This window comes from Trichomycterus rosablanca, chromosome 16 (assembly GCF_030014385.1).
Source record: "Trichomycterus rosablanca isolate fTriRos1 chromosome 16, fTriRos1.hap1, whole genome shotgun sequence".
NCBI classification, from domain to species: Eukaryota; Metazoa; Chordata; class Actinopteri; order Siluriformes; family Trichomycteridae; genus Trichomycterus; species Trichomycterus rosablanca.
In genome coordinates this window covers 20,165,044-20,186,471 of record NC_086003.1, presented here as the reverse complement: position 1 = coordinate 20,186,471, position 21,428 = coordinate 20,165,044, and the positions used below count along the sequence as shown (strand labels likewise).

Below are 21,428 nucleotides of genomic sequence, written 5' to 3'. Positions count from 1 at the left end.
GGACAGGGCACCAGTCCATTTGCAACTGCACCTCCAAACACCACACACAAGGGCAATTTTAGTACTGTATCTCCAGTTAACCTGATTGCAAGTCTTTAGACTAAAAACCCACACAGACCACTCCACCTGGGAAGCGAACCAAGGACCTTCTTGCTGTGAGGCGACAGTGCTACTCACAAAGCCACCGTGCCACCCAGCTCCCTAACAAACATAGGTAAATAACACAATGTGACAGAACTACATAATAACTAAGCTCTATAGCTGATATTTAATTGTTAAAGAAAATCATAAATTTAATAATTATGAAATAATATATACTTTCACTTTGAAAAGATTCAGTCCATAGCATTGTACAAGGGATCTTCAAAAAGTTTCCACACTTTTATTTTAATTCGAACTCGAGTTTGATGTCAACTCTGGTGTGCTAGCGTGTCTACGTTCTTTTTGATTTGATTTCATTGGCAGATTTTGCACAGTAACCAAATTTTAACTTGATTACATTTAATTGTAACCATACATTAAAACAACAAAAGAGTGAATTAAAGTGAATTAAAAATGTTTTAGCTTTTGTTTTTCCTGACATTTGTTAAAAACACAGCAACCAGGAGAAAACCACCAAAACAGTGTTGAAACAAATGTAGAATTTATTTTGACCATGGGTAGGAAAAAATACAGAGGTGTAGAGGAAACAAGCTGACCCTGTTAAAAACACATCACTACTCAGAAGAGAAGAACCAAGAGAACTGGAGAAGAAAAGTAAAACCCAAAACGCCTTGTTTACCATTAGGCTTTTTGTTAAAACACTTTTTTAAGATTAGAATAAAAACAGCTGCCATAATTTTTGTATGTATATTTTTAATATATATTTATATATTCAACATTCTTTTTAAAACATTGTGCAAGTGTTTTGCTGGTATTCCATAAATGGTAAACAAGAGTTGGTCCAGTGCATCATATAGTGACATTACCTAAATACTTATAGACGTCCATCTGATTCAACCACAATCCTGACCTCTGTGTGACTACTCCTACTGACAGTGAGAAAGGAAAAGAGACATGAAACAGCAAAATGAAAGAGAAACTCTCTGGTAAAGCCAGACATTTCCGCTTCAATCATTTGAGTAAGTAAAAAAAAAAAAAAAGCCTGGAACTGCTGTAAAAGAAGAAAAGCTGTTATTGCCAAGTTTCGAGTGCTAATTAATTTGCTACCAGCTCCTGACACCCTCTGAACGGATTATTATTTTGATTAAAATAATAGGAACGATTAGAACTGAACCCGTGTTGAACCAGAAACGACTGGCTTTGCAAAAGAGAGCCGAGCGTAAAGAGCTAGCGTGTTGATTTCAAAGGCTAAAAACGCTCACAATACACCCTACATTTCCACTCAAAGCTTTTCACTTTTGCCCTGGTGAGATTCTGGGGAACCAGCTTCGACGAGAGATACACAACACAGAGCAGGAAACAAAGGGCTGTGCTGCCCGCTACGCTTCATACTATCTAAAGCTTATCAAACACATGCTCGTCGGCCTGGTAAAAATGCCACATGAAGCTGAAAGAAATCACGATTGGTGACAAACGACAGCTCTTTATTTCTGTGATTTCTCTAGATTTCATTGAATTTTTTTCCACTAAAAAGTATCTCGACGTGAACGTTAGCAACCGTATAAATCTAGAATTCAGTGTGCCAACATGTTTACAAAAGTTTTGGTTCTGAGTATTACAAAAAAGCAAACAAAATGAAAACAGACAAAACAACCATTAGATAATCATGATACACACAGCACAATTCATGTAAAAGAAAGGAAACGTGATACATAATTTATTCACACTTTACAAATAAGAAAAAAAAGGAAAATTCTCTTTTCAGCTACAACACCATCAGCAATTGAATAGAACAACCAGACATGTTGCTTTAGATTAAAAACAACCCAGAGAGGTATGAAAGAGACCAAGAGAAACAGGGAAATAAAAGGGAGAACCAGAGAGTGGGACGGCGTGGACCATTTTATAATGCCTTATCCACTGCTCAGCGAATCATTAAAACTGATCTCTGCCTCATGGCAAACGAAGCTTTTCATAAAAAGGGGGACATGGGTAGCTGCACTAGTGATATACAATAAGTGCTTGTCAATCCATTCCATTTAAAAACTTGACAAACTTAGAACGAAAACATTTACCAAAAAAAAAAAAATAATGATTGGCTTTGAAGCACATCAGTGAAAGATCCTGGTTTAAAGAGAACCAAACAAGCTTAGACCCACGGTACTCACGCAGCAAAAACAAACGTCGGCTTTTACAGTAGACGGACTTGGAGATTTACACTTGGCCTTGCAGCAAAATGCAGATTTAGATGGCACAACACAAACAAGGAGACGGCTGCGAACTAGCAGTAGTATAAGCAACGCAAACCAAGCTACAACCGAATGTAAGAAATCGCCTGAGTCAAGAGGGACAAAGTGGCAGTAAAATCGTGGAACTTGGGGATTGCGGAAATTGAACCAAGCAAGGAAGAAAGAAAAAAAGAATGACAGTGAAGCCAATTATTAAAGTAGCTAAAGGGGGACAGAAGGTTAGCTATTACAATAAAACAACATGTTCAGGTATCCAGGGGGAGAAGTGGCAGTGCACTTGAAGGAAAGAAGTGATGAGGCACAATGTTGTACGCTTTTATGGGAAAAAATGAGCAAAGACACCGGGCTCTGTGCATTAAAAACACAAATTATAGTTAATTAATTTGGGTTTCTTTTTTTAAGGGGGGGTCAAAAAGACCTGGACGAGTGCAAATTTCTACAGCAAATCATAAAAATTGGTTTAAATACATGCTGATCATTGCATGTTAGGGGACACTGAAAACTGATAGAAATTCCCCATTCATTCACAATACAATCATTCGTTCAAATGAGAATTGGTATGTACACAAAGTCAGCATGTGTAGAATTTGTATACAATCAATCACATGGAGTCCAAACATAAAAGAAAGAAAACGGGCAAACTGTATTATGGAGCCTTTTGGTGAGGGTGGCTAGAGCCAAGTGACTGAGCTTGTGCGTGGTTCACTAATCGCAGCATACTAAGCGTTTAATTCAGCGGCACTCCCGTTACTGCATGCCTAATCCCAGCTTTCCAATTGATCGTTTCTATTGACTGCACCTGTGTTGATACTGTACACCCTCAGACCGTGAGCTAAAAACACTGGGCACTGCACTCTAATCTCGAGATGGAGTGTCCGAGGCTGGTGAATTAGCGACAGCACTAATCCGCTGCACCAGGAGAAGCCTCAGCACCATATGGAGTGCAAAAAATCGAGTCCGAACGAGCTGCTGCGCACATCTAAGCTGCCCTCTGTGTGGAGGGCATTACAGAATGACAACAGACTCGCTGGAACGCTGGTGCGATTACCAATTCCTATCGAATTTAGCTGCTCGCTCTTTACTGGCCTCACAAAAATGGCACGGACCAAAATAGAGATCTGATGAGCTTGCTTGGTCAGGACTCCCTGCTTGTGTGAGAAGGTATTGCCGTATTTGATATAAAAGCATCAACCATTGTCTAGGTAAAATATACAAAGTACACCATCTGGTTTGGGATACAGTGTGAAAATAGTAGAGAACATTATAACTTGTGCCCAAAAAAAGAAACAAACCAAACAAAGGGGCGATACAGGTAAGACTGCCAAACGTCTGCGTCAGTTAAAATCCATCGGGAATAAAAGTTTAGCAATACCCCGTCTCCTCCTTGACATTTATACACAATGGGCTTTCCTCCTTGACCTCCTGCTCAGAGGGACGAGAGCTCCCTCTGCTGGATCGGAGAACTACCTGCAGCCAGGCACGTGCAGCCCGTTGACCAAGGGCGAGTAGGGCAGGAGCAGCTCGAGTTGTGCAAACAGAGAGAAGTGATCGGAGGGGATGTGGGGGTGCGGACAGCCAGTGATATTGTTCTCATTGAGCCAGTGGGGGTCCAGAGGGCCCAGCACTCCAAGCACGTTCAGCAGAGGCTGAGAGTAAAAGATGTAATCGATGATGCCCTGTGTGAGAAAGAAAAACAGTGTCAGAGCAAAATTCTACACCTGTTTCAGAGTACTTAGACAACCATAAAGGGCAAACATATATATTAATCCAAACTAAACTGGGTAGAAAAGCAAAACCAACATAAAAACCAGTCTAAAGTAAGTGTAAAACAACAATGGTTATAAACTAAAGGGAAGAAGCTTTAAAGAGAACGTATTGGATAGCTGGATTGTTATACAGGTAGAAATGAGACATCTGGGCAGTGGTACCTTAGTGGTTAGTCTTATAGAAATGGTTTGAGGGCGCTTAATTGGCAGTACCACACCACTGCGAGCGTTTGAGCTTGTGAATTCAAATCTCAGCAGGGCTGCATCAATTAAAATCCATCAGGAATAAAAGTTAAGCAATACCCCGTCTCCTCCTTGACATTTACACACAATGGGCTTTCCTCCTTAACCCCTGCTCAGAGGGGATCGGAAAACTACCTGCAGCCAGCCCCTTGACTAAGGGTGACAATGGTTAAAAACTAAAGGGAAGAAGCTTTAAAGAGAACGTATTGGATTTCTGGATTGTTATACAGGTAGAAATTAGACATTTGGGCAGTGGTACCTTAGCGGTTAGTCTTATAGAAATGGTTTGAGGGCACTCAATTGGCAGTACCACACCACTGTGAGTGTTTGAGCTTGCAAATTCAAATCTCAGCAGGGCTGCGTCGGTAAAAATCAATCGGGAATAAAAGTTTAGCAATACCCCGTCTCCTCCTTGGCATTTACACACAATGGGCTTTCCTCCCTATCCCCGGTCAGAGGGACTCTGCTGGACCAGAGAACTACCTGCAGCCCCTTGACTAAGGGTGACAATGGTTAAAAACTAAAGAGAAGAAGCTGTAAAGACAATGTGTTGGATAGCTGGATTGTTATACAAGTAGTAAAAACACATCAGGGCAGTGGTAGCTTAGCGGTTAGTCTTATTGAAATGGTTCGAGGGTGCTCGGGTGGCACCACTGCTGAGTGTTTGGTGGCCCTGCTAAGATTCGAATTTGCAAGCTCAAACAGGCTGGACATCAACACAAACACAATCAACCGTGTTTGAAAGTGGGGAGGGTGAACAGGGTCTCTTCCTGTTGGGATCTTCGCGACTTTTCTGGGCACCTGCGTAAGAGAGGGGAGGGGTCTTAGTGTCTAGTGTGGCTCTCTGTGTGGAATAAGAATCAGCTGTAGATTAGACGTGTCAAAGGGGGAGTGTGGTAATCTGGCTCTTCTTGATCAGACCGCGCAAGCAGTGTCGGATTTAGAATTGGGAATTGGAAAATATACTGGGAGATTAAGGGCAAAAATCCAGAAAAAAAAAGAATGAATTAGAGTGATCTGACACTAAAAATAGCCTACTAAGAACATTCTAAAAAGTTACTTTGAAATACTGCCAGACTGGTTTGTGCGTCACTGCCTAATTTGATTATTACTATAAAAAGGCTTTTATTTTATTTTTGTAATGGACATCCGGATTCCTTCTCCACATTATCAATCTGACTTTACCATCAGAGCTTTAAGTATGAGCTGATGTTACCTAACCAAATACTGATTTCTTTACAGTAACTTTGCTGTACCAAGATTTTATTAGACTAATGTAAATTCAAAATTGTGGCAAAGTTGGAATGATGGAAAGAGCTGGAAGTTACAGCAAATAAGAGCCATGTTAACTTTGGTATCTAATTAATATTTTATTGAAAAGAGCTTCATAAACAGTGCATGTGTGCATTAGAGAAAAATTGTACCTTAAAATCAAAGGTGTAGTTGGTGTAAGGCATCAGGCCGTTCTCGTAGGCACTCTTCAGTTTAAAGCCATGCGTGATCCTGCTGCTGGATGTGCCGTTCTTTCCGTTACAGTTGAAGTTGGTCAGACAGTCGATATAACGCAGCTCCTTAAAGTCCTTATGTGTGCTGTCCACTCCACCTGTACTCAGGTACTCCACCACTCCTACGTACACAGCATAACATTTTATTTATAACATAAAATGCAAAAAGAAGATTTAAACACATACAATAAACGTACAGACAAAAAGCCTACCCGAGTCTGGCAATGAGTTAAGGTCAGCACACAGGACGAGTGGGATGGCATTGGTCTCCCCGGATACAGAGGAGAGCTTGAGGCTGCGAGTGGCCTTGTCCACAATGTTTTTCACTTCTGACAGGAACATCATGGTCTGTACCAGCTTCACGTCAGAGTACTCTGGGTCCCAGTGCATATGGGCGTTGGCTACCAGCAGTAGCTGCTTCTCCATGCCAGACAAGTGCTTCCCTGATGGACAGGAACAATACATGTTTAATTCATGTGTGCTGACTAAGATAGAACTAAAATAAGTAGGCAGAAGAAAAAAAGCCCTATTGGATATAATAGATTTAAATAGAAAAAAGTGACATCTCTCACCTGCTATAAAATGACAGCAGATTAACCTTGGATAATAATGTATTTGACTTTTGTATAGAAAATGCATTTAAATTGCAGCACTGTTTAGTTTAGGTATTTTCTGACAGCATGACAGAGACGTTAGCAAGTACAACCACATAAAGCTTGAGGTATGAGCTTGCAGTACATTTGCACAGTGATTAACTGGTAGAAGACTAATGGTTATTTAAATCAAGGCATTGCTACAGCCAATAATATCTGCCCTCAACAAACAGCAGTTCTAGCAGCTGTCACAGCAATCATTTCACTTATGGTATGAACAGACGCTAAAACGGTCACAGTTTAAGACGTTCTTTTTTCCTATAGGCAGCATTATTGTGTAGACTTTTACCAGCCTCCTCACTAAGAAAACTGTAATAATATTGAACATAAGCACCCAATGCTCAATTTTTTGCCTAAGCCTTGCATATATTCTACTAAGTATTATATACACATTTTATTATATTTAGATCTGATTACTAGGGAGGCTATTAACACGTATTGTGTTAATGGAACCAGTTTGAGATGACTAGCAAGGAACAAAACGTGACAAGCAATGCTCAATTGAATTTAGAAGGCAGATTGAACTAGGCAGGCTGGGTAAATAGAGATTTAAGCTGTTTAGACAAAATGTTATTTATTAGGATTGTAACATCATGTTTTACACACTTTAATTACATTCATGACAGGACAGGTGGTTATTGATTACACAAGATTCATCAGTTCAAGTCTTTAACGTTAAACACAGTCATGGACAATTTTGTAATTCCAATTCACCTCAATTGCATGTCTGGACTGTGGGAGGACCAGAGCTCCCAGAGGAACCCACGAAGACACGGAGAGAACACGCCTCCACACAGAAAGGACTTGGACCGCTCCATCTGGGAATCGAACCCAGGACCTTCTTGCTGTGAGGAGACAGTGCTACCCACAGAGCTTAATGTTTGAACGTGACATTAGAAATAAAGATTCATTAGACCAGATTTTTATTTCATTTACTGCCATTTGATGTTTGTAAGCCTGTTCCCACTGTGGCCTTAGATTCCTTTTCTTGGCTGCATAAAAACAGAGGTAGACTAAATGTTAAATGTACACACTAAAACCCATGTCTGTATGATTGTGTTGTGCTGCTGCCACATGACTGACTGATCAGATAAGCAAGCAGGTGTATTGGTGCTCCTAATTGGAAGTCTTTTATATAAAAACAACTGAGTGGTATCCACGGTAACAATTCCCTAACAACTGTTGGTGTGCTTTTACTTTTAATTAAGGATTTTATCAGATGACTGATACAGCAAATGCACACAGAAAATGATGTATTTTAGTTTAGAGTAACAGGATATTTTGTTAATACTGCCTTAGTTATTCTAACCCTGCATAATCTTTAGTCCATATGACCTACATTTGGGTTACATATATATATATAAATATACATATACATGCATGCATACATACACAAAATTCTTTAGAGATTTAAGACAGACCTGATTGCTCAATCATCTCTTTGCGCAGCTCCAGCAGCACAGCGACTCCAATGTTGTCCTTGGTCATGACCCTGTTCAACATGACCTCTGAGCCCTCAGAGTTAGCCATGGCCAGCTGATTAAACTCCACCGTGTGTTTCTGCACCAGGCTGAACCTGCTCCCAGCACACACAAGGCCAGGTTAAAGTGACACACTGTCTGACCAGCTTTTTACACTTAAAAAGCTGCTATTTCACTTTACTACTAAAACTGACAAACACTAAACAAACGCTGGGGGAATAAACAAGGCACTCACTTTTCCGTCTTATAGAAGATGGCACAGCCGTCCACATGTTTGCGGTCACACTCGGACATGGTCCTGGCTCGAGACTTGGGACTGAAAAAGCCCTCGTAACCTTGCTCTTTCAACTCTACCAGGAAAAAGTTGTAGTACTGCTCTGTCTCCACTTCCTGAACAGAACACACAAAAATGCTTAAAACTTTCACATTTTCCCCTCACAATCACGAGTAATTACCAGCTGTCTGTGAACGCAAGTTATCCAAGCACATCTTTCAACAGTTGCAAAACTCCCTGGCCATCTGCACCTCTGCTGCATTTAGATACAACAATGCTGATTTGAATCTTGTTTCTGTTACTCCGAAATGTGTAGTACTTCTCAATACTGGACCAAGGGGGGCCAGAAAAAGTCAGTCCAGGTCTAACAGTGCAAAGTCATTCACTGTATTTTTAGATAAGCTGGCAGGTTCACAAGATATCTAAACAATACTAATTTTCTATTTTGTCCAAATGGTTTAAACAAATCGGAAATACCACCACAACTACTCATATGACACCAGAAAGAATATTAATTTATTAGGATTAAACGTCATGTTTTACACACTTTAGCTACATTCATGACAGAAACGGTAGTTACTCGTTACACAAGTTATCAGTTCACGTCTTTGAGTTAAACAGTCATGGACAATTTTGTATCTCCAATTAACCTGTCTGCTTGTCCTTGGACGGTGGGAGGAAACCCACGCAGACACGGGGAGAACATGCAAACTCCACACAGAAAGGACCGCTCCACCTGGGAATCGAACCCAGGATCTTCTTGCTGTGAGGAGACAATGCTACCCACTGAGCCACCTTGCCGCCCACCACCAGAAAGAAAATGCTTAACAAAACCCATTAGGAAAATTGGCTAACACTTGATAAATTAACTTCAGTTAAAGTACAATTTTATTTGAACGCTTGACTAGAGAACCATTCACTGTTTGCTATAACAGTTTTTCAACATCTGCTTTATAAACACACTTTAGCTGCACTGCTAATCGGGTCATTTCAGGTTTAACAAGGTCAGCTAGATGTTCAAAATGCTGCATATTATACTAGGATATACTGTGGTAGTTACATTTACTGATCCAAATATCATGAGGCCAAAGTCAGTAAGTGGGACTACATTGTTTTGAGTAACTGTATGTATTAAAATGTCTACAAATTTTAGTGTAGCACAAGAAAAAACAATTTCTGTTAATAATCAGTGCCATGGTGTAATACAACTATTGTGTCCCAAACAATCTAAAATCTAAAACTGTTAAACTACTGCAGCCATACAGTCACATCACTGGCACATTTCTGATCTTAATGATTGTTGAATAATGTATATAATGTTTTAATTTTCAGCTCTATATTTGTGCATGTGAATTCGTGTGGGGGAAGTCAGACCTGTAGACTGATGATATCTGCACCACAACTCAGGATCTCCTGCATGATGGACTTCTTCCTGTATTCCCAGTTGAGAGCCCATGAAGGGCAGTAACCGTAGAGCTGGCGTGTGGCGTACTTGTCACACAGAACGTTATAACACATTACTGAGAACAGGGCTAGGAGAGGAAGAGATTCAGGAAAATAAATTAGACCAGCCACTGAAACATTTGTGGCATTAATTCACATTAATACACATTAGGACACTAATACCTTAGGCAATAAATTTTAAACAGCTACTTTAAGTTGACAAAAAGGACAAAAGCATACTAGAGCATTGAAGCTGTATAATTTTTATTATGAACAGAAAATGTCACTTTTTTTTAAATCTTCAGGTACTGCATGGCCAAAGATAAACACATTTTGAATTTGATGGCTGCAACACATTCAAAAAACTGCGGCAGGGCAAACTAAGAATATTTAAACTACACCGCTTTGGAACATGCTACAATAAGTAGGTCAGTTGGTAACAGGTAAATGTATCATGACAGGGTATAAAAGGTACATTGACCAAAGGCTGTCTATGCTAGCAAAGATGGGTTGTGACACACCACTTACACAGTTCTCTTTCAAAGTTTGGCATAATCGGTTCTGACAGAATTTGTCAATATAAGAAGAAATGCAACCTGAAACTATTACACATATACAAAGCCATGCATTAATTATATGCAGAACTGCAGCCAAGTTTTCTGGACTTGGCTTTTCTCAGATGGATTGACACAGTGGAAACATCTGCTGTGCCCACAGCAGGGGTGACATGCATGTGTGTGAAGGTACCATAGTGTGTGTAGGCATAGATTGAAATTTTAGAAAGACATTTGTTGTTATTAAGGGAAGTCCATGGTTATCTCAGCAAGACAACGTACATACGTTACAACGGTAAGTTTATACACACAGAGTGCATGTGCTTGACTGGACAGCCTGCAGTCCAGATCTATCTCCTATTGTAAATTTATGGAATATCACAAAGAGGAGCATCAAACAATGGCCAGCATAGACAGCAGATAAAGTGTTGCAAAATAGGAAAAAAAATCCACTTGGAAAACTGCAGCAATTCGTGTCCTATAATTATTTATATTAGTTATAATTAAATTATTAAAGCGTCATTACTACGAAAGCTGATGTAAAACAGTGGTAAACCTCTCTCAGTCCTAAGTATCTGAGTGTGTTGCAGGCATCAAATTCTAAAAGTGTTTATATAATCATTGGAAATCTTTTCTTAGTATTTGTCACTTAAGTGAAAGTTAATAAGAATTAGCAAATCCCAAATTAGTTTTATTGCATTTTACAAAGTGTCCCAACTTTTCAAAAATTGAGGTTTGTGTATTATATTGTCCTGAATGAATTACATTTCCATGGTTCCGCAACACCAATAAACTGCTAGCAGAAAAGATGCACAGAGTTTGTACTATAGTGTGTGTGTGTGTGTGTGTGTGTGTGTGTGTGTGTGTGTTTATAACATATTTTTTTACCTGCTGGTCGCGTCCTGTCAGGTTCCTTCAAAGGTACCCAGGAGCGAGGAGGAGGCTGTTCTGTGGAGACTACAGCAGAGAGAGACAATGTTAAATATCATACACACAATGAACACAAAAAAAATAAAAAGCTCCCACTTCATTAATGCCTGCAAATGTAATTACCTCTAATTACAAAAAAGTTAAAGGCAAAACAAGATGATTATAATCAATCTATCAACACACATTTACTTTAGAGAAAGTCAAGCTTTCTTGGGAAGTGTTTATGTAGTTACAGGGGATAAGATCAAACTACCACGCTTTGTGCCTGCAAGATTGTCCAGCAGGTAGTTCAGGAGCCGGCGTGTTCCATCTGGTTCCTGGTAGAGGTTCATGATGTCTTGTGCAAGTGGGTTTCCTAAAATCCAAAGAAAACATGCATTTACATCTCAAAACACACAGCTTGGCAGACTAACTACATTTCTGTTAAATGGAAAAGCCTTTCTGGGTACCAAATTGTTTATTTACAAAGTCCCAGTTAAACGAGGATCTTAACTGACCTTTTAACCCCAGTGTTTGTAACTGAAACAGCTTTCCAAGCTCAAAAGGCAGAACTCGCAACTGGTTGTTATTTAAAAGCAGCTCCCTGAAAGGAAAAGAAAGCATAATTCACATTCGAGCAAAACTGAGCAACTAAAGACACACCCAGACATACCAGCCTGAACACCTAAATGATTTAAAATTAAGATTGTTATTATTATTTTTTTAAGCTGGCAGGTCATAGCTGAAGTTCTAGGCCATGTTTTTCAGGCCTGTAAACTGCATTCTGGTGTTCACAGATTGACACAGAAATCAACACAGCAAATTGCAGAAAAATTCTGACTTTGTTGGGTGTCTCTTAAAATTCATTAAAATTGTGCTAGCTTTAGAGTGAGCTACCATGCAACAGCTACCTGTATCCTAACTGTGCTAACATACTATCTTGTACCGCAGGATGCGTTTTGAAACAAAACCCTTTTTCATGATGATCGGCTTCTAGAATAAATTATATTATTAATATCTGGTTTAAAAAGTGATACATCACAAAATGACGACAAGACCTCACAAAAAGCACTATGAACTCAAGGGTAAACTACACCTGTCAAACTGTTACTACTGACTGCAATAAATATTTTTTTAAAAGACAAAACAGAATATCTGCTTTGAATATAGCTTATTTTGAATATATCATTCTGATAGTCGATTAAGCTGTGATTTTTTTTCTCATCACATTTAAGAAACAAATGTTCACACTTTTTTTGCATCTTTTCCCAATTTTCCTCTCAATCTAGTCGTATCCAATTACCTGACTGCATTACGCTTTCTCTCTACCAATGTTGATCACCACTCCTGATTGAGGAGAGCGAGATTGACACGCCCCCTCTGACTGCGTGCGCAGTAGCCGACTGCATCTTTTCACCTGCATGAGGCGAGTTCATATGTGAATCACCTTTGAGTACAGAGAGTCACACCCTGATCAGTGCATTATTCCTCACCTCTGTGCAACATTTTTACTCGAATAGTGCACAATGCATTTCCGCCTGAGTGGGTGTGCATCAGTCTGTGTTCTCCCCTAAATGTATTACATATTTAACACAGTGCAATATAAAAGCTAAAGTATGCAAAACTCAAAAAGCACACTGTAAACACATTTGGCTTTTTGTCTAGAGTTCTGATTTGAAGTGGGAAAACATTTAAATGAAACAAAAAAAATCTAATGGAAAAAAATGAGATTTAACCCACAAGTGATATACCTAATAACTAACACTGACAGTGTAACACAGATTAAATGTGTAAGAAAACTTTAGAATTTAAGTGCAGCATAAATTAAATCGCCAGTTGCATCATGGAGCTACAATTCCATGACTGACAAGCAAAATGTACAAAAGAAGCAGTACAACAAACCTTTATCACAAGGACTAATCAAGACTCTCTGAAACAGTAAACCATATGTGCAATACCCTTACATTAAATAATTTATAACCACCCGGTCTGACAGCAGCACACACGTTGGTCTATAACGTCAGTGACATTGATCCCCATGTAACACCCTGCATCAGCAACACTTAACACACTAACACCAACAGACAGGCTGGTATTACTGAGCACTGAGGCAGTCATTAACATCTCCAAACAAAAAAAAAAACTAATTAGCAGGGATCTGCAGCTGAAACCCACAATGACTCATAACATCAGAATTTAAAAACATGAAGAGCTCTGCAAAGCCCACCAGCAGCATTAAAAAGCAGACATTCTGAAAGCAGAGAACAAAGTATACAGCTCTTTACTTCACACATCAGCTCATGGAGTGCCACTGACCTGAGAGATACCATGTTGCCTAGCTCGGCAGGCAGGCTCCTGATCTTGTTAGACGAGAGGTCCAGGTACACCAGGTTGTGTAACTTGGAGATGTCAGGAGGGATGCGTGAGAGAGAGTTGTCACTGATGTGCAAAGCAGTCAGGTGGGTGAGGGACCATAACGCTGTGCTCAGACTTTTGACTTTACCTAAAGGCAAACCGGAGAGATCAAGTTCATTCTTGATAATCAGGTTACATTTAAGTATCAGTGGTCTCCTTTTAAAAATGTAACTGACATCAATTTATTTGTTCATCACAGTTGAAATCAAGCAGCTGCCAAAAAAGCCATTTAATCAATAAATCCCTTCAGCGCTGCATGTGAAAGACAGACCCTTTAGCAATCAGCAATTCTGAGCAACATTTAATCACTGCTAAGAGACTGTCCCAATCAGAAGGCATGGCTTGGACAACAAAGGCCTTCTAAATTCAGATTTTTGTTTGCTGTACCAGGGGTGCTGAACACTTTTAGTGGCAGACTAAAAGATACCTATGCTAAGACTTGTCAATTAAATTTCATGACTTGTCAACATTAGCTACGCATGCTGGCCAAGTGTATAATAACCTTGCTTGTCTTAAATTAGGGGTGCTTACATGCACTTTTAGTCCAGGTAACTCTGGTTCGTTTTCCTTCTTGATGCCATTCATTTCAGTAGGGGGGAACACAGTAATCATACTAGGGTGCAGACCAAAACATCTGAATCGAGATTCTTGAGGAGGTGGTCTCTGTCCAGTCCCAATCTATAAAACAAACTCAGCATCTGACCTAACTAGCATGTCGTTGTACATTTTCTATGTTGGCTCCCTTTTTTTGCTCAGTCCTCTGATGGTAACACGTCTTCTTGGCCAAGTTTAAAGCAGAACAGCGTTTTCAATACGTGCCTTCAAAAATAATTCAGCATTCTTCTGATCTAGTGTAGCCTGGTACATTGCCCAGGTAATTACCACAGCTATAAACAAATACCATATTTGCCTTGGCACCATGTTAAATTGCATAAAAACATGCACTAGTCCAAAACACAGGCCCTTTTCCCTGTATTTCTTGCTCCCACCTCAGACTAATTATCAGAGTGAATGTTTGTTGTTCAGATGGTTTGTTATGGTTTTTAGTGCGCTGGGATTTTTGTGTGAAAAGAAACCAAACCAAGGAGGAAACGCTCCAAGTTAACAAACTCATCAACTGATTTGCATCAGTGCAAACAAACTATAGGCGTAAAAACCTAATATTTACAGTGGCCAAAACACATCCAAATTACCGTGTAGTGCAAGAAGCAGGAATCATTTCCTGTTAGATTTTGTACTAAAATGTTGCTCAGATGCTACACCCAACACTTTTTTTTTTACATCCAACACAGATTTTAAATTAGAGGTGTTTTTAACACACTAATTAGATTACTTGGCCCTGGAACAAATTACATTACAAAAGAAATTTAAAACTGGGCTGTCAAATTCAAATGTACATTGGAATGTTGGAAAAGCCACAACTTGCCCCAAAGTATGGTGGAGACGTTGGTTGTGTTTCTGCTCATTAACCCTTCTTTGAACCCACTACTAATTTACAAACAAATTCACTTTATACTGCAGAGCCAAAAAATGACAGTATTTTGGGGGTGGGGGCACTGGGTCCTGAAGAATCTTTGAAAAGTGCAGTGTGGTGTTTTTCACGTTTTGGAAGATCAAACAAATATAAAACACTGCACTACACCAACCAGGACCTGCTGCACCAGAATTCAGGTAATAGTACAAACTCTTGAAAGTTCTCTCATCCCACTATAGTTATCTGGTGCGGAGCAGCAGGCACTTGTGTCTGTGGTAACTTAAGACATGAGCTGTGGCATCTTGAGCAGACCACAAGATATGAACACTGGTGGCAGGATAATCACATAGGCTACATGAAGCATTGTAGAGTTTATTGTGTTGTGCTGAACACAGTCATCTGCATCCTTACTTAATGCCTACAATGGCAAACCCAAAATTCAAATGCTATTACATCTGTCAATTTTTTAGAACTCAGCCAAGGACAACTGAAGTTGCTTCGGTGGTTTATTAGAGTCCCGACACTAATGTCACCCATCAGTAATTTGCATCTGGCAAGACATGCAGTCTGTTTCCGTTATTCTGTTGTCAGCAAGTACTTTCTAAAGCAAAGAAACCAGTTATGGAGAAAACGACTCAACATGGCTGAAAATCACCAGAGTGTATCAGGCTCAAGACTAAGACTAGGCTTAAAACTACTTCAGACTAGCCTTTGATCTGGGCTATTGATTGATTAGAAGCTGATTTATTTACAAGGTGGCTTTGTGATGACATGACCGAGTCTGTATGAAATGCCCATCAAGATTCATTTTCAGTTTAAATGCTGCCCTCTGAGCAGCTGATGCTGAAGGATGCAATGGGTAAGGCAGCTGCTTTCACAATAGAATGTGTGAAACCATGCAATAAGCCACATTGAGATACATAAAAATGGCCTTCCAGTGAAAGCCTCAACGTTACCACTGATCTCCAGCTCTGCCCAGTATGACTTCTTTCCGCTAGCTGCTTCTTCGCTTGACATTATTGTGTACATTCGCCTTGGATCTGGCGGATCATATTTTTCCTTGGGCATCCCTGTAATACTAAAAAAAAAGGTGAAAGGGTTAGTTCCATTAGTTGATTCCATAGAAACGAGAGTGCAGTTTAAAAGCAACATAGTGTGACAGCTGGGTGCAATCTACTGCTCTGATGCAATAATCCTAACAACCAATCTGAAATGAATGGATCAAATGCAGGAAGCTCTGACATAAAAGGCCTAAAAACAGATTGGAGACACAATCTAAGCCAAGCTGGTTTTGGCAGGGCATTAAAGCATGTGTTCGTGTTGCATGAAAAGACACTGAGGTCTAACAGTAGCTCATGGACATGATTGAGGTACGTGAGCCCCTGAATGGATATCAGGATTCAGAGAACACATGGCAGCACTTTACAAAGATCAATAGGCTAGTTGGGTATAATTTTTCATGGTGCATATAAATGTTCATAGGTTGCATTGCTGCACTTTTAGGTCTCAGGTTTGGAACAGGGAACCCAGTACAAAATGTTTAGAGGTAAAAATGGCATGGGGTGAACAAAAGCATTGGTTATATGTTCTATAAAACAGTCCAATCTGAATTAAGTATGGTAGCCATTTAAACAATAACCAGCAAAGAAACAATTGTTTGATTATTAACAACAATTAAAAAGGTAATTTGAACTGAGTGAGGCTTCAGACTGCTGATTTGAGACTCACACAATCCTAGTGTGCATACTCAGGGTATAAACTCGTTAAGAGAGAGCTCTGATATGAACAATAGACTTTATGAAAATATATTATTTACAATGTGAACAACTGAACCATTAAAAACACAAATGGAAGCTGTTTTGCATCAATATGAACATGTGTGATGTTTAAGATCATTTTTCCCCCCACACAAAAATGTGCTTTCTTGCACAGAATGAAGGTAAAACTGCTTATAATCTTTAAATAACTACACTAGGAAGTACAGCCAGAAAGTGCTTTAATGAACTGACTTCATCTTATTTAATCATGATTGGCATATTTAGTTAGACCTTGTAATGAACTGTTCACTAGCAGCAACCCTTGAAAGTCTACACTCTGAATGCAGAACTGGTTCTACAAAAGCTGCTGGATAATCAAAGGGAAAATGACCTAAATTATATTTATTTAATTTGATCGTTTTTAATAAATAAAGCGTTGAATGTGCTATTCCTATTAAGCGGCACTGAAAGAACAGTAAGATTTGGCATATCATCCAGCCGTAGTTTCGACTTCGTGTAGGACTTGTCGGTTCACCAATATCAAAACTTGAATACGACCTAAGAACAGTTAACAAACACTGTTCAATTCTTATTTTTAAGAATAGCAGTGTTACTTTGATATTGGGACATTCTCTTTACTGACAAACCATGGCTCATTGTTGATGTGCAACAGCTTTCCTGTTTATGACTTAACTGAATACATCCCCTGTTTAACAAAGCACAAATGTTCAAAACACAAGAGGTGCAGAATAAAACAGCACCAGTGTTACGTAAAATTAATATATACATACAAGACCATTTGGTTTTATGTAACATGACTGTAGTAAGCATGTGGTTAAGTAGCTTTATAGCCTGTATAACTAAATAACCATGTTGCTGTAGAAGTTTGTTTGTTTAATCGAACACAGTCATGGACAATTTAGTATTTCCAATTCACCTCACTTGCATGTCTTTGGACTGTGGGAGGAACCCGGAGCCCCATGAGTAAACCCACGCAGACATGGGGAGAACATGCAAACTCCACACAGAAAGGACCAGGACCGCCCCACCTGGGGATCGAACCCAGGACCTTCTTGCTGTGAGGCGACAGTGCTACCCACTTCGAACATAGTTTTATGGGGTTTATCAAATGAACTGTGTCAGGTAACCACAGCTCATCCTTGTACTAATCATGTAATTTAGGCTACTATTAAAACTTATATGAAAAAATACTTGCCAATCTACATGTCTGAAACGCCATGTGCTGACTGTAAATCTTAGTAACTTGTGGCTGAACCATATTACCTTAATTCTCTTCAGGGCTGCTATTTTTAGACAGGCTATAATCATTAGATGTTTCAAAATGTTAATTATGTTCAGTAAATTACCTAGGCTAATGGCTGACATTAAAGTTTTTGAGTTGGTATAAACTTACTGATGCAAGCTAATCAGTTTGGTGGATACGTATTAGTAATAATTACTATAGTTGTGAGTAGTAACTACCTCAGCACTGGCTGCAACCACTAACCACTACTGCATAAAAAATGTATGTGTTTGTCAGACGCTGCTAAAATAGCTGACCACTTATTGTGTGTAACCAAGGCTATTTATTTTAACTGATTTCCCAGATTTTAGTGGAATACATATACTATACAGCTAAAAGTATTTGGACACTTGCCCATGCTTGCTAGACTTTCCAAATTATAGACAAATGGTATTAAAATAAGAATGACCTCTATGTAATCTTTTCAGCTTTTCTGTGGGAAGTTGTGCCCATCTAGTCAAAAACAAATGTGTGTGTGAGTGAAATATTTGGACACCAACAAGAACTCCTAATCTGTTCATATAGTGCTGTTATCAAGCACATCTTATCAACCCTACAAGTCAGGTTGTCATTTTTGCTTGTTTATTAAGATTTATTTAATGCATCATTAAGAACTTTGATATTCCACGTGTTTAAAATGGTATGTGTAGAGCTCAGTTTTTATTACTAAACCACTACAGCATGTACTAACCTTATATAATCTATCCCCTCTGTTACATGTTTTGAGTGGGTGGCCACTCATATTTTGTAATACACTTAAACATTCTTTACCTCGAGTTACATCCAACTTTTTATGAGCCTGGCAATTTTTTCACTTGTACAGATTTGGCAAAGTATTGAGTATAAGGAAATAAATCAGAAAACAAGTCATTTATAATGATTACGTGAAATAACTAGCCAAAATTGAAGTCAATACTACCATGTAATTTGACTGTTTCTTTGTGTTTGTCTGAGGAACACATTTAGTGATGTGCCTACTTTCTGTAGAACATTAGAAGTTAGGCAGTCATTTAAGTCACCTGTAAAGAATTGCGTCTGAAGTATTTTTTTGTGTGGATGTGAAATTCTAAATAATCCCACCTGTTTTAGGCAGACTGAGGTTGGTGATTTGCCTGGTCTGTGAAGGTGCTTTAGAGTTCTACCATGCTTGTTGAATCAACCACCCAGAACTGGCCTTATGACCGCCAGAGTTATTATTTAGAGACATAAGATAATATTAATATTGTGTTTGCTCAAACACAAAGCACAAAATCATTAATTTGACCCTTAAACTAAAGATTTTCATTTAAGTCATCTGTAAAGAATTGCTTCTAAAGTAGGTACCACATCACTGACTAATCATCACCACTTGATTGGTCCTCTGATTCTACATAAACCACCTAAAATTGAAACAAAAATGCACTTAAAAGTACCAAACTGTGATTATATAATAGTAGTTCCCAGCACTAAGTTGGGTGCCTACCTACACTGCCTGTTAGTGAACGGTCCATGTGCACATGGCCATGTGTATCAGTGCGTGTTCTTTTAACCACTTTGGTTGAAACCTGAATGTTAATGTTTGTGAAGCTTGTGTGTTTATTTATCTAATAAAAGTTAAAATAATATTTTGTAAATTACTGTAGACCTGGCTGCAACGCCAGATAAGCCAAGTTTGTAAGTGCTGGCTACTCCTGTTTGGATTTGGTAAAGTTCTCAGGGATTATATTCAGAAACATAGACAGTACAAAGTTATAAAGGGTAATTTCCAATAAACCACTTTTATTTTCTAGGAAGTGCATTATCGTTAAGCTTAAATATCAAACAATTACAGAGTTCATATTTAAATGAGCTGAGAATTAATAGCGATATAATAGAAGGTCACTGAAAGTGCTGACTTACCAATGAACCTGGAACAAACACTCCACAAGCATTTAATTCACTTAATAGTAGATTCAAATACAAATATATATAAAATATTTAAACCCAAACTAACGGCTGATATCAATTAACTTACATAATACTAAATTATATATAAACTCTGGAAATAGCACGCACAAACGCACCGATAAATAAATGCAAATAAAGAACTCAGATGAAGATAAATAAATAAATTGACTGCTACCATGGTGAAGAGCTATTGTTAAGATTTGAGGAGTTAGCCTAGCGTGCTAGCTATCACGCGAATCTCCCTTTTGCAAACTCAAAAAACAAGCGAATTCGATAACCACAAGATATAAAGACAAAGCAAACTATTCACTTACATTAAAACCATGGGCAGTCAATGTTTAAGCGCGGCTGTTTTACCTGTAAGAGCATTACCAGTTGAAAAAGCCCGAGTGCGCGTCTCCTTTGTTTCTGCTCCACTTTCTATCCGCTGTTCTTACTGAAAGCAAACAAGCATCATGGCGTCCGTGAGAGTTCAGCGCTGCGAGAACAACACGCGCGCTGATTGGCAGATCCTGAACCGAGCGCTGTGATTGGTCCGCTAATTCACACAACGCCTCCACTGTTTTCGCGACAAGAAAGCAGTAGAACTGAGTCAGATTTTTATTCCGTAATAAATACTGTTTACATGGACGTTTACACTCACTCAAAACACACACAAACACACGCATAAATCATATATTCATCATATTTTTTTATATTTTGAAGATACTGCTGCTCTGGAGTTTAAAAACGGTGTAATTTACATCACTGCAGCTAAAGCTACTCTAGCAAACTTTACACTTGCTATTTTACATCAAACCACTTTAGAAAATAAGGTTTTACTGCTTCAGAGTTTAGTATCAGTGTAATATCATTGTTTTTCCATTATATGCATTTATCAGACACTTTTATACAACTTATCGTTGTGACCAAATACAATCAATTAACAAATACAACAATAAAACAAACAAATACAATTAAGGTTGCTCAGGGGGCCAAAAAATTACAACCGAAGCATTGTGGGGCTTGAACCAACAGCCTTCTGATTACCAGTCCAGTACCTTAACTGCTGAGTTACCACTACCTTTTTACACCCCACCAATACTGAGACGCTTGAACCAAAATAGATGGTTGGAAAGTTGGCATCATGCATCAAGACCCTCTATAAAATGTATTTTCACTGCTGTAGAATCCTTTGGCAGTATGATTCACACCACTTCAGTTAGATTAATTGGTAAACCCAGAACTCAAGGAAGACAAGCATCAAGGCTCTTCTCTGTACTTGCACCCAAGTGGTAGAACGAGCTTCCCTTGTCTGTCCATGAGTCTCTTGCTGTCTTCAAAAGATGATTAAAAACCCACCTCTTTACTAAGCACTTAAGCTGACATGTACTT

General features: G+C 38.9%; 1 protein-coding gene across 1 annotated transcript; it reads right to left on the bottom strand.

Moving 5' to 3' along the window:
• Positions 1 to 626: 626 nt before the first annotated feature.
• cnot6a (CCR4-NOT transcription complex, subunit 6a) lies at positions 627 to 20,483 on the bottom strand. Its single transcript, XM_063011421.1, has 12 exons — positions 20,412 to 20,483; positions 16,025 to 16,146; positions 13,496 to 13,682; positions 11,698 to 11,783; positions 11,454 to 11,555; positions 11,159 to 11,227; positions 9,648 to 9,805; positions 8,235 to 8,389; positions 7,940 to 8,094; positions 6,078 to 6,308; positions 5,785 to 5,987; positions 627 to 4,027 (listed from the first exon to the last, which is right to left on the bottom strand). The coding sequence occupies exons 2-12, from the start codon at positions 16,134 to 16,136 to the stop codon at positions 3,815 to 3,817; spliced, it is 1,671 nt and encodes a 556-aa protein (XP_062867491.1). The 5' UTR covers positions 16,137 to 16,146; positions 20,412 to 20,483; the 3' UTR covers positions 627 to 3,814.
• Between the last annotated feature and the right edge of the window lie 945 nt (positions 20,484 to 21,428).

Coding starts and splice junctions, on each gene's coding strand:
- cnot6a (XM_063011421.1), bottom strand. CDS start 16,136: ATGCCCAAGGAAAAATATGATCCGCCAGATCCAAGGCGAATGTACACA. Junction 13,683..16,024: donor GGCAGAGCTGGAGATCAGTG/GTAACGTTGAGG, acceptor GTTTGCCTTTAG/GTAAAGTCAAAAGTCTGAGC. Junction 8,095..8,234: donor ATCTTCTATAAGACGGAAAA/GTGAGTGCCTTG, acceptor TGCTGGGAGCAG/GTTCAGCCTGGTGCAGAAAC.